Source organism: Numida meleagris, chromosome 1 (genome assembly GCF_002078875.1).
Source record: "Numida meleagris isolate 19003 breed g44 Domestic line chromosome 1, NumMel1.0, whole genome shotgun sequence".
NCBI lineage: Eukaryota > Metazoa > Chordata > Aves > Galliformes > Numididae > Numida > Numida meleagris.
Window position 1 is genome coordinate 172,079,914 of NC_034409.1, and position 13,383 is coordinate 172,093,296.

Here is a 13,383-nt window from a genome sequence, read left to right on the forward strand (position 1 = left end):
AAGAGGCAGCTCCGGGGGGACCTTACAGCGACCTTCCAGTACATGAAGGGGGCCTACAGGAAAGCTGGGGAGGGACTTTTTATAAGGGCATGTAGCGACTTGACGAAGGGAAATCGCTTTAAACTGGAAGATGATAGTTTTAGACAAAATATTAGGAAGAAATTTTTTACAGTGAGTGTGGTGAGACACTGGAACAGGTTGCCTAGCAATGTTGTGGATGCCCCCTCTCTGGATGCATTGAAGGCCAGGCTGGATGGGGCTTTGAGCAACCTGGTCTAGAGGGAGGTGTCCCTGCCTATAGCAGGGGTTTGGAACTAGAGGATCTTAAAAGTCTCTTCCAACCCAAACTATTCTATGATTCTGTGATCTATCTCACTGCTGACTTCACCAGGACAGCAATGGAATAGTCTGTGGCTATTATCACTACATCTGAAAATAATTGCTGAAAATAATGAAAAATTAAATGGGTGTCACTGGGCTAATCCAAAATGTTACATTATGTCTTCCTTGGCCTCACCAGGTTTCTTGCCTTGGGCAACTTTTTTTTCAGCAATCACTTGTATTTATCAGAGAAGAGATACTTTTATTGCATTTGGATTTTTTGAATAATTGAGTAATTTAATCTTTTAAGTGCCTCTGAGATCATTTGCTGTAATTAAAGACAGAAGATGAATGACTGAAGTGTAAGAGCACTGGAGGACTTTAAAAATGAATGTGCCCTCCTCTGCATCTCCTGTGCATAACTTATATAATGATTATTCTGAATTAATATGACCACAAAGACAAAAGAAGAAAATAAAAAGAGCTTGATCATGTTATTTTTCCTTCCAGTCCAGCCCAACAATAACAATTCTCCAGCTGGAGCAATGTACATGTGAGCACCAGGCACGCGCTGTGCAGTGCAGGACCCTGCAGCCTCGGGGTCTGAGACACAAGGAGAGGCAGCATCAGCCCTCATGTCCTGCAGCAATGTGGCTGATAAACGAGTTACAAATGTTTATAAAATCCACAGACTTCCATTAGAGGTGGACTTACTTAACGGCAGGCAGACAGGCCCCGTGACACTCTCCAGCACGTGCTATTGCTTCTGCCAGCCTACAAAACTTTCTCACCTCATAAAACTTTATAGTGCAGGCAGTTTATAATGCTGCACCTCTTGAACTAAACACTTGGCCAATTCACAGCTCCCTCCAGCAGGAGGAAAAAACAGATTTCCATAGACAGGTGTTTAGTTTGCTCAGCCCTGCCCAAGGCCCACTGTGCAGCCTGCCCTGCTGGTGTACAGCCCTGCCCAAGGCCTGCTGTGGGGCCTGTAAGGCAGAAGAACCAAAGCACAGCCAGCTATTTGCTCAAGCCTGTTCAGCTATCAACACACAACATCATGCTGTGGGCTCTGGAGGTGCTCAGCCTCAGGGTAAATCATCTCCCCTGTTCCACTCAAGGCCCCACAGCCATTGTCCTCCCAGCAATCAGGCCAAGGAATTCACACATTTTCTTGTGCTTTTGGACTTTCTACCCTGCTTTGTTAGTATTTTCCCTGGCTTCTCTCTGCTCCCCTGGTCCTTTTGCCGTGCCTGCCCAAACACACACAGCACCATGATGTAATAGCCAGCAAAATGTCAGCACCCACGAGCATCTTGGCTGCAGGCTCCTGATATTGCAACTTTCTGGTTTCTTAATGAATTTGATTTTCTTAGAACTGTTGGACAAAGTAGTGTTTTTGCTCAACTCACAATACAAAACAAAAGCCTCTGATACACCAGACTCTGCCACTTTGATGTCACTTTATTATTCCTTCTTTTTTTCAGTCTCCTATAAAGAGTGGGCTGAGCCAGAAAGCACCAGCCTTAGCCTTGTAGTTGTTGGCAAAGGACGGTTCAGCAATCCGAGAGCAATGCATGGGAGAGGAGAAAAACTTTCTCCTTTCCTCACCTCTGCTTCACAGCTCACCATGAGGAAGGGAGGAACAAGACTGGTCTTTTTCAGCTGAAGCTGAAGCACCTAAAACTGGCCATTTTAACCTTAGTAAGGATGTAAGTTTTTTCCTATGAGGTTTTTGCAAACAGAATGAATCTCTAAATGACTTAGAAGTAAATCGATAAAACACAGTTAGAAAAGCAATGTGTGTGTTTAAACATTTTGCCACTTGCAAGGCTGCTATCCCATTTGTTAGCTTTTTTCCTTTCTGCTCCCATTGCCTTTCACTGTGGCATGTGCTTTGCTGAGGCCATACCATGCAGGTCCCAGAGGCTGCCTGCTTTGTGCCACAGCCCTGCTGACCAGTTCCTTTAGGGCCCTGAGCAGCTCTGCTGAAACACAAGAGCCATAAAGGTTATGGCGGTGTTATGAGGGAATAAGCTATCACAACAACTTAGAATCATAGAATCAAAGAATCACCAAGGGCAAAAAAGACCTCCAAAATCACACAGTCCAACCACCCACCTAACACCAATATTTCCCCACTAAACCATGTCCCTCAACACAACATCTAAATGTTTCTTGAACACCTTCAGGGACAGTGACTTCACCACCTCCCTGGGCAGGCTACTCCAGCACCTCACCACTCTTTCGGAGAAGAAATTTTTCCTAACATCCAACCTCAAAACTTTCCATAGGATTATAGAATCATAGAATATCCTAAGTTGTAAGTTACCCATAAGGATCACTGAGTCCAACTTCTACTAGTATGGTTACTTCCACAGGTTTTTTACTAGTTAAAGTCAATGTAAAAAAAAAAAAATAAAGAACCCAAACCCTTCTGATCCTGTAGTCAGGGCTCTGCTGGAAAAGCCCCTGCTTAGAGGCAGGCCCCAGCATTCTCCCTCAAAAGTCAGGGCTGTTCATGCACCACTGGAAAAACAAACAGCAGCACAAACTGCTTGTGGAGTTACCACTAGAGCCCCTCCCAAGTCACTCTGCATTCAGATTGCAGACTGGAAAGCTGGACAGATTAAAAATTAAGAGCAGATTGCCATTTGTTATCTACAGTATCTTTATTTCTACGATTGTTGTAAAAACAATATAAAATTCATTCTTGCAATTAGTGAAGATCCCTCTGGCACTCACACTGCACAGTCTTGAGAAAGAAAACAGAAGCATTGCACTCAAATCAAAAAATATTTTGAATAAAAGTATATATATATTATTTTACAGGGTGTTTAATTTGGAGCATTGAGCAACAACTTTTCAGTCCAGAAAATCCCATGGCCACAGCTGGGTCACAGGAGGTGCTGGCTGGAGCTATCTGCATGAGCACATCGCACGTCCCCTTCCTTGGCCAGGGCCTGATCTTTGCCTCCAGGGCTTTTCTGTTGTTAGCATTTTTAAGAAAATTGACAAGAAACATGCACTGGCCCCTGATAACTTAAAATCATAGAATCATAGTATCATTTGAGTTGGAAGGGACCCTTTAAGATCACCTGGTCCAACTCCCCTGCACTGAACAGGGACACCCACAGCTCGATCTGGGTGCTCAGAGCCACGTGCCATACCACAGGCAGGCTGCCGAGGTCAGAGCTTCAGCAATCCCCAGGGCCAACTGTGCAGTGTCATCGAAACCCATTCCTGAAGGGCAAAGCACCAAAGGCTGTGTTATTCCTATGGGCCGTGGCACCATTACAGGATGTGATCACGCAGCTTTGCAGTAGCAAATACCAATTTACGCACAAATTAGCTATCCAGCTGGTGCCATCTGCCTGTCAGTGGTTACATATCACCCAGCCTGCAGTGTCTCCTCGCTAGGACTGCTGGCTTCACCCCTCGCACTGTGACCGGCTTGTCCATTAGCACACTAACACAACGTGCAGGATGGAAAGCTGTCAGTGCAGTGCCAGCACAGTCTGGGTACAGCCTCAGCACCCACCAGCACAGCACCTCATTGTCCTTTGCCTTCCCAAGTCCATTGTGTTTGCCTTCTCAAGTCCATTGAACCTCAGAAGCCCAAGGTGGATATGGATACTCAGCTCCCCCAGAAGATCAGGCCTGGTTTCGTTTTATTTTACCAACAACAAAATCATTAAAACACATATTCACATACAATGTGGAAGTTACATATGACCGGGCTACATTTTGAATAAATGTCACTTTTTGTTACAGATTGAGAAGCTGTCTGACACAACGGAGTAAATGCACACGCGTTGCGATTCATTGCAGTGACATGGAGAAAACCATTTTGCATTTCATACACTTAGTGTGAGCGATTTCTTTGTAATCCTCACTGCACCAGGCAGCAAGGCATAAGTACAGCAGTTTAAAATTTGCTCTTCTTCAGCAAGTGCTATCATGCTATAAATAATTTTTATGTATATTTTTAATGCTTCTTGACTTACCTGGAATTTCTCACCTTAATATCAAATATATTTTCACCTTGATATCAAAATTTACATTAGTGCAAAGAGAGACCATTTTAAGACCAGAACTGAAGGGCAAATATATTAATCATGGTGATAAAATACTCTTCTATTTCTACAGATTATTTAAGAAAAACATATAGTTTTCAGTTACAAATGAAAACAGTATTTCATACATAAGCTTTAATGTGCAACACAGAATCACAGATTCGTAAAATATTCAGATTGGAAGGAACCAAAGGAGGTCATTTAGTCATCTGTTAGCCATCTAGCAGATAAACATCACATTTAATACAGTGTAATCAGCTTAGTAGATAAATAATTCTTAATTAACACAGAGCACATTTCCTTTAAAATATTCTTTCCAGTGACTGACATTATTCACATAGCAATAAAAACACAATTACAGCTGAAGGCTATGCAGGCCCAGAGTTAGAGGTGGAGAAAAATGGCCACACTGCTTTCTACCACAGACGCTCCTAACACAGTAATTCACAAAGCAGGCAAAATAACACTCAGTCTTCTTCCATTTCCTATCTCTATTTCTACTAATAAATGATGCTCCTAATATTTTGCTAATTTCAGCCCAGTAATACTCTGGGAAGGAAATGTTGTCAGGGCCAGATCCTGTTGCTCAAAAGAAAACGTCCTGCAGAACCAGAAGAGCCTCATGGATAATGGATGGCTCATTTCAGAAGCAGCAGCTCCAAGATCTCAGACCCTGGCAAAAGCAGCCACAAAGTGTTGGGTTATTATGGAGCAAGGTTGAGATCTAAATTCTTCAAGCTCAGTATAACTTATGTGCAGAGAAAGGTCCTTTTACTCTTCTCAACTCTTCCCATCAGGGATGGCACAATCCCTGCTATCCCAGGACAAATCCCTGCTTGACAAATCCTTGAAATAAGATTCCCCAAACAGATCCTCAAGTCCTGCACAGCCATCAGTGCTGAGTTGTGCTCAGAAGCATGAAGTCAAGACAGCAAGTCAGTGGTGCAGCAGCAATAAGTTTGTGGGAACATGAATCCCAGCAACCTGAGTTGCTGTTCGTGCTATTCTGCTCTGTCTCTGCTCACCCACGTGCCCTGCTCCAGGCAGGTGTTGGCTCTGATCACCTATCATCAGCACTAGAGCCTACCTTGGAAGTATAAATCATCTTGTTTTTCCATCGTTTCTTGGGTAATTTTGTCATTCAGGCTCTTCCACCACTCATTGTGTTCAAAACACACTTATCAAACTCAGTAAGGGAAAACCACAGAGGGGAAAGCATCTGCTCAGCCAAACATCCCAGGGAAGGGTGTGAGATAGCTCCAACCACAGGAATTAAAGACTGGTCCCAAATCAAATGTACTAAACCACAGAGAGTGGTTTCTGGAAGCCATACGCTAGCAATCTTTTCTCGGTGTCAGTGTCCTGCAGCACCAAGCAGTGTGCATGCCTTCCTAGTGCTGAAGTGACCACCACACTGTGGGCTCCTATTTCATATCTCCCAAGGGGATGCAAGAAAATGGGCAGTGGGTGATGGATGCAGGGGCAGCTCTATTTATACTGTCTTTCTGCTCTTTTGGAATAGTAAGCAATTAAGAATATAGTAACAATAAAAGCAACAAATATGAAAGAGATGAAGGCAAATAATGATTTTCTGGTTCGGAAGAAGTGGCATTCAGGACACAAGGCAGCCTCCTCCGGGCACAGCACCTCAGCAGTGTCAGGACCAGGAAAACCATTGTTGTCAATTATTTCTCTGTAGTGCTTCATAGAAGGCTTGGGTTCATATTGATTTGCAACATAACTGTACAGACCATATTTAGGAGCAGTCTTGTCATTAAAGGAATAGACAAAATGTCCTTGGAGATTAACATTATCCAAGGCATAAGCTGCAAAAAAAAAAAAAAGGAATAAATGTCACTTTGGCATTCAAGAGCAGTATCATATACCAGTACACAGAGCGGGAACAGGGGGCTGCAAAACCCAGATGTGCCCCCTCTCTTCCTAAAAATAAGGTAAGGTACACATATATCCATGCAGTATTTGCCATAGAAAGAGTTTCTCAGACATTACCAGACAATGTGATCGCTGAGTATCCTGTAAATTATTTTCTTACACTTGGTAAACACAGCTGTGAGTACAGGACTCTGTTTAATGATCAGCCTGAAGCCTACTGTGCAAAGATGGGTCTTCTTTTCAGTGTAAAAGAAAGCAAGAATGCAGGTTTATTTGTCCTCTCACCCAGACTTCTGCAGTCTGTTCCTCTGGTTCCAGAGGGGAAGGGCAAGGAAGGAAGATACCAGGCTGCCCTTCTCGGTACCAAAGGGATGGTGACATCAGGGAAAGACACACTGACGCTGAGGTCAAATCACAGAATCATACAATGGTTTGGGTTGTAAGGGACCTTTAAGATCATCTAGTTCCAACCCCCCTGCTATAGGCCTCGAGACCTGGTCTAGACCTATAGACCTCTAGACCAGGTTGCTCAAAGCCCCATCCATCCTGGCCTTGAATGCTTTCAGGGAGGCGGCATCCACAACCTTGCTGGGCAACCTGTTCCAGTGTCCCACCACCCTCAGTGTAAAGAATTTCTTCCTGATATCTAGCCTAAATCTACTCTTTTCCAGGTTAAAGCCACTTCCCCTCGTCCTGTTGCTACATATCCTTATAAAAAGTTCCTCCCCACCTTTTCTACAGGCCCCCTTCAGGTACTGGAAGGCCGCTGTAAGGTCTCACCAGAGCCTTCTCTTCTCCAGGCTGAAGAGCACCAGCTCTCTCAGCCTAGCCTCGCAGGGGAGTTGTACTGAGGAATCACTGGGGATCCACTGGTGGAATGCTGGGGAGTCACTGGTGGGACAGTTACACAGATCAGAGCCCACTCTTGCTGCTGGGTTGTGATCCAAGAGACCACAGAGAACATGCCCATGATGCATGCTGCTAACCAGGCTGCTGGAAGCAGTGTATCCACTGGAGCATTAAACTTCAGCTGTCAGTCCCACCTGACAAAACCAATCCACTCACAAGAGTAAAAGCAAACTAATACTCCATCCCTCAAAACTGCTATTTTTTACAAACTAGAGCAACCTTTTCTCCCAAATGAACACAGAACTGAAAGGTAGCAATCACTGAATTTTCATGTCATAGGATCACAGAATAGCTTAGGCTGGGAGAGACCTTAAAGCCCACCCAATCTAAACCCCTGCTGTGGGCAGAGACACCTCCCACCAGCTCAGGCTGCCCAGAGCCCCATCCAGCCTGGCCTTGAGCACCTGCAGGGATGGGGCTTTCACAGCTTCTCCAAAAGTTGTTCTCTCTGCAGCCACATGCAAGACGCCAAGCAGTCCTAACCTACTTCTCACGTGCAAAATGAGATATTTATCTACCCTTTAACAGAGCTGCTACACAGGATAATTAGTTTGTGTTTGTAAAACTGCATGTGAATTTAATGCTGTCACATAAATGGTTATTGCTGTTCTTTATTTTCAATTGGCAAAGGTGAAAATAAACACTCCACAAAAAAAAATACAGCCTCAGCCTAAACGGTTCTGTACGGTCCCTGGAAGTGTTTATCTGCATAAACCTATAGGCTCCTCTGAGAGCAATGTGCCAGTGCAGCCACATGCAACCCCAGAGACCAACTGGAAGAAGGCAGAACAGGAAACTCAGGGTGAGACCACACACGTACCAACACCCCTCATTCCTCTGCAGCATGACCCCAGGGTAAGGACAAAAGATTTTTAGTTCCTGTCAGCGCAGAACATCTTGTGGAAAAAAATGTAAGTTCTGGAGAAACCTGATTTATCAGAGGGCCAAGGTTAAAAGCTTGTTATGTGTGTAAGGAGAAGATGGACTAAAGCACAGTAACAGCGTGGGGGAAGAAAGGAGAGTGAAAAAGCTCTTTGGAAGACAGAGCTCTGGGATAAGTGTTGTGACTGGTTAGCAAGGGTATGTTCACCCATTACAAAGTAGGCAGAAAGCCTGGAAAACATGGCTTGCATGCAAGGATTATGTTATTAGTGGGAAAACATAGTAGCTATTTCCAGGCTGCTTAGAAGAGGAGGGGAGTAATTGAGTGATACTGTTATCACATCTGTATGAATGACAAAGTTCTATGAACAGTGTGAGTATGTGGAGACTAATGGGAACTGAGAGAAAGGCCCATATTCACACACTTAGATAAGTCCCAAGAACTAGTACAGCCTGAAGTGTTAGCAAGGAGACAAAGCAAACAAGCAAAACAGATTGAAACCACAAGCCCAAATACATCTAAGATAAGTTTTTAACTACAGATGCGGAAAACATGCACCCAATACTTCAAAATGTTGCCAAAGGAACTCTTGGGCACTTAGTATGGATACTGATTAATTCCTAAAGGAGGTGGAAATTACAGATGAGGAAATTAAAGCCAACACTTAATGCAGTGGACAGGATGATGGAACTGCCAGCCATCCTTCACTACCTACCAAAATAATAGACTAGATTATATAAGGCTTGATAAATAAGAATTATAGGAGACATATATGATTAATGCCAATCAGCTGAGCTCTATGAAAAATAAATCTTGTCAAACTAATTTGACATCTTAACTTGACATCATTTTTATGAGATTGGTAGATCAATACAAGTAATGTTTAATGAGATATACTTACAACTTCATAAGGTAACTGACTTGGTATATGGCATTTGGATCAAGAAAATAAAATGTTATGAGGTCAAGGTGGGCCCATAATAAACAGATTTCAGCTGGACTCGAATAGAGCTGGTAGGTCTAGAAATGTAATTGCAGAGAGTAAGTGTCCCAGTAGGTGTATGTCCCAGTAGGTGATCATAAAAAAATAGCTTTTACAGCTAAGATATTTAATCATCTTTTAGTGGCCTGAATATAAACTATTCCTCACAAAGTTTGCAAATAACACACATTAGGGACATAGCTAGTGTAGCAAGTTTTCCACAGTAGGTTATGGGTACTTGAACATGAAAAAATATAACAATGGCATAGAAGTAGACAGCACTTCAGTACAAACAGTTCCATCCTGAGGGAATGGAACCATTAATGAGTAGATAACAGCAGATAGCAACAAACTGCATGTGACCAACCTGCTGCCAAAGGGCTGATAGGCTGCTGGGACTTAGAAAAGAGGAGTAAGATTGTAAAAGGCAACATTAGACATACTTCATCTACAGGTGTGGCTGCGTTAGGAACAGTGTGTCCAGACCTGGAATTTACACATCTCGGAAGAATGCTGGCAAACAGGAAAAAGTTTAATAATTGAAAGATTCTATATCATGTTTTATCTAAGGGACACAAAGAGCTTTGTTGGAAGTATTTGTCAGGGAGTTAAATGAGAGGTGGCTTATAGAACCATAGAATCGTGAGTTGGAAGGGACTTTTAAAGGTCACCTAGTCCAACTCCCTGCGATGAACAGGGACCCCTACAGCTTGATCAGGCTTATTTTCTGCTTGTGAATACCTACATGGCCAATACATGGAAATGCATTAAAAAATTGCTGAAAGATGAAAGCAAAGAAATTAACACTAGAAATAATTTTTTAATAATTATATATATGAAAATGGTGGGTAACTTGCCACTGAAACAGCTTATATTGAAGTATGAGAAATTCTTAATTAAAAATTAACTCATCCAGGCCTTGGGTTTTTCTAAAAAATATCTTTGTTGTGAGACAGGATGACTCAAAATGCCTCCATTTTACCTTATAATTTATGAATCTTTGAAACAGAGAGAACGACTGGCTTCAGTTCTGAATAGCAGGAAAGAGTCCAGGAAACAACATATGAGGCAGAGAGCTGAAATATTATGAAGAGCCAAGATAACTGCTGGATTAGATACAGAGACAGCTGAGGAACAGAACTCATATCCAGTTCTGAAGCACACCAGTGAAGAGAGAAGCAACAAAGCAACAAAATGGTTGAACTGAAATAGGAAGAAAATAAGACTACACACACATGGAGCTACTCACATAACATCTAGTTAAAGCTCTTGAATCCACCAAAAAGTTATGCAGAGTACAGGCAAGGCCAGTCGTCCTTATGCTCAGTAATACCAATCAGTTGTAAATAAAAGGAAAAACTAGGCTGTAATAATTTATGGAGTATTCTAAGCAAATCTTCATTTTTTTTTAAATGAAAACATTCTCTGTCATGAAGTATACACTGAAAGTGGTATTTGTGACATATAAACTACCTATGATTCCTTACCTTTTAAAGCTTCATTGATGTAATTCTGTATGTAATATACTCTGAGCTTATCGTGCACCATATTCTGGTCATCATCAATTCCATTAGCCATAATGTAAACTGGGACATCACCATACTTTGATTTAACCCATTTGAGCACTTTACGCAGTCCCCAGGGCACTACTGCAGCTCTGCTGGGGGAGTGCAGCCATGTGATGTCATTGATCATCTGAACTTCAAGATAGTGGTCATATTTTAGCGCATCTTCTTTCTCCCAGCCCACAAGGGTAGTCGTGTAGTGACTTAAGGCAAAGAAATCAAATGAGCCCTGAATTAATTTCTTTTCATCTTCTGAGAAAGAAGGCAAGTGGAAATTATACAGGTCAATGCTGTTTCTCTGGTGAAGCCATGCTCTCATCACATGTGGGTAGTCACCATTGCCAAAGATGGGCTCTGCAAGCCAGCCAATGTCAAACTCTAAAATTCTGTCGGCAACTTCTTGGTCATTCCTGGAAAAGGGACAAGCTGGTTCTACCCAGTCAGCTTGCAGAGCTATAGATATCTTACCCTTCTGAGATCTTCTGAATTCTTTGTCATAAAGATGCCATGCTTTCGCATGGGCTTTCAACAGATTGTGTCCTGCAGTGTATGTCAGGTTTTTCACAGACGGTTCATTCATTGTGATCCAAAATTTTACGTGGTCCCCAAGACTTGCAAAGCAGAATTTGGCATACTCAACAAAAGCCTGAACCGTTTCTGAGTTTTCCCAAGCCCCGTATTTGGCAAGAGAAGTTGGAAGCTCTTGATTCTCGGCCATAGGTTGCCATAAAGCAACAACAGGAGTTATATTAACTCTGAGAAGTTCACTAGCAAAACACTGATAATAATGTACAAGTGTGTGGTTGATTAGAGAAAGATTGCCTAAAGGAAGGAATGAAGACCACTTCAGTGAAAAATGGAAGTGAGTGACGTGCATTTCCTGCAGAAGAGAGATCTGGAGCCTGATGGCAGCGAAGTCAACACAGTGATGCTTGCGTTTGGAGGTGAAAACTCCATCCACTTTAATTAATTTCTTCGTCTGGTGAACATCCCACACATAAACATTAGGGTCAAGAAACTGGGAAGGGGTTGTGTCTTCCTAGGTAGAATCAGAAACACAGCAGATTCAAGGTGTTTGTTGTAGGTATGTGGGAATATCATTACCATCAGGCACAGCTTACTGACACAACTTTGCAAGATAAGCATTACATTTAGCACTTCTCAAATCTCTGATACATTAACATCTCTGGCTCATATGAAAGAATTAATCCTCTGCTAACATGTGATATCAGAAAAGTACCAAATTTACATATCTTTTTCATCCTGTTTGACAAACAAGCTTATGCCAATGGTCTCTGTGCTTATACCATCTTCAGATTGCTGCACTACTCACAGAAATGAGGGAACGCTCAGGGCTAAAGCATTAAACCTGCTTAGTCTCCAACTAAGCAGATCTGCAGCAAAGACTACAGGCCTTTTTAAAATGTTTTTCTTTCAAGATTAAGCTACACTAAAGGTTCTAGCTGTTGTAAATTACCCACTGGCTTCTGTTTCAAGACCACTCCTTGAACACAGTAAAAGAAATAATAAAGGCAACATCATTTCTGTGTCCAGTTTTTTTCATGACTGTAATGCAAGATGCATAAAGCTCTGCACTTGATTTTTAGCACAAATTCACTTGACAAGCAAAACTTTTCCTTCTTGCTAAAGATATCCCTATTTATTTAATTCATGCTAAACTCAGTTCCAAGTTATTTCAGCAAGACATCGATTTCTGATGGATTTTTTTTTCAGACCTCTGAGTAGACCCACTATATGTCACCCCCAATAAGCACAGTTTTCCTGCAAGTCTCAGGGCTTCAGATGTCAGATGTGTCTGTTATGAGATACCACAGACAATAAAACAAGAGCAGAAGTCTCACAGAATTATAATTTCACTTTTAAGTGAGTATCATAAACATAATAATGACTAGAAAATGGAAAAATGAATTATGTAAAATAGTGCACAAAGTGAATTCCTCTTTCATAATCTAGCATAAAGATCCAAATTTAAAGGTGCTGTTCCTATATACCTGTTTATTTGTCCCTCTCTCTCTCCTTCTGGTGCAAGGCTCCCCTGAGTTAAGATTTCCCTGTCCTGCCCTGTGTTTGAAAAGCAGGTGTCAGCCTACAACCAGCGTTCAACTCGTAGCTGAGGCTCTGCAGACCGTATAAAGAGCTGCTGAAAATCAGTTGCTATTTTCTCCGGAGAGGTCAGTGCAGTGCTTATAGAAGAAAGTAATAAAAAACAGCGTGTCTGAGGGAAATTGCTTTTCTGGAGAATTGTCCCTTGTAGATTACTAAAGCATGCATTTCCACTAATACTCTGGGAATGCTGTCAAAAGAGTTTTTCCACTGTGATGCATCTACAAATCATGCTACCTAAGCCTTACAGCACAAACTGTTTGGACAGCATTTTGAAATGAAAATATTCAGCTTTGAAGGTTTAGGGGATGGGGGGGTTTTTTAACTGTCTTAGGCTGACTGACTCCATAACTTTACAGCTGTTATCGATCCCAAAGGCAGCAATTTCATTTCCAGTCCCTAATCCATCTACGAGCTGGGAGGATAATGACCGTTGAATTTTCTTGGAAATCAATGTATCAGATAAGGAAGGTGCCATATTTTCTAAGAGAACAAAGTTAGATCTTAGTTTTGGAGTAAGAAAGAACGAACAAGCCCCCTATATTCTAGCCCGAAGAAATATTCTGTCTTTGTGGAAAATCTAAATTAAAAATTCTGTTCTTGGATCCAGTCTCAGAGCTGAATTTAACT

The 13,383-nt window shown here is 42.1% G+C and overlaps 1 protein-coding gene across 5 annotated transcripts in view; it reads right to left on the reverse strand.

Annotated features, from left to right (window-relative positions):
- The window catches only part of KL (klotho), a 50,015-nt gene continuing 39,606 nt past the window's right edge, over positions 2,975-13,383 (reverse strand). For all 5 annotated transcript variants that reach the window (XM_021378099.1, XM_021378093.1, XM_021378106.1 and 2 more), the window contains 2 exons: positions 10,552-11,668; positions 2,975-6,223 (listed from right to left, as the gene is read on the reverse strand). In XM_021378099.1, the coding sequence (XP_021233774.1) occupies positions 5,886-6,223; positions 10,552-11,668 (1,455 nt within the window). In that variant the 3' untranslated portion in view covers positions 2,975-5,885. The remainder of the gene's footprint in view (positions 6,224-10,551; positions 11,669-13,383) is intronic.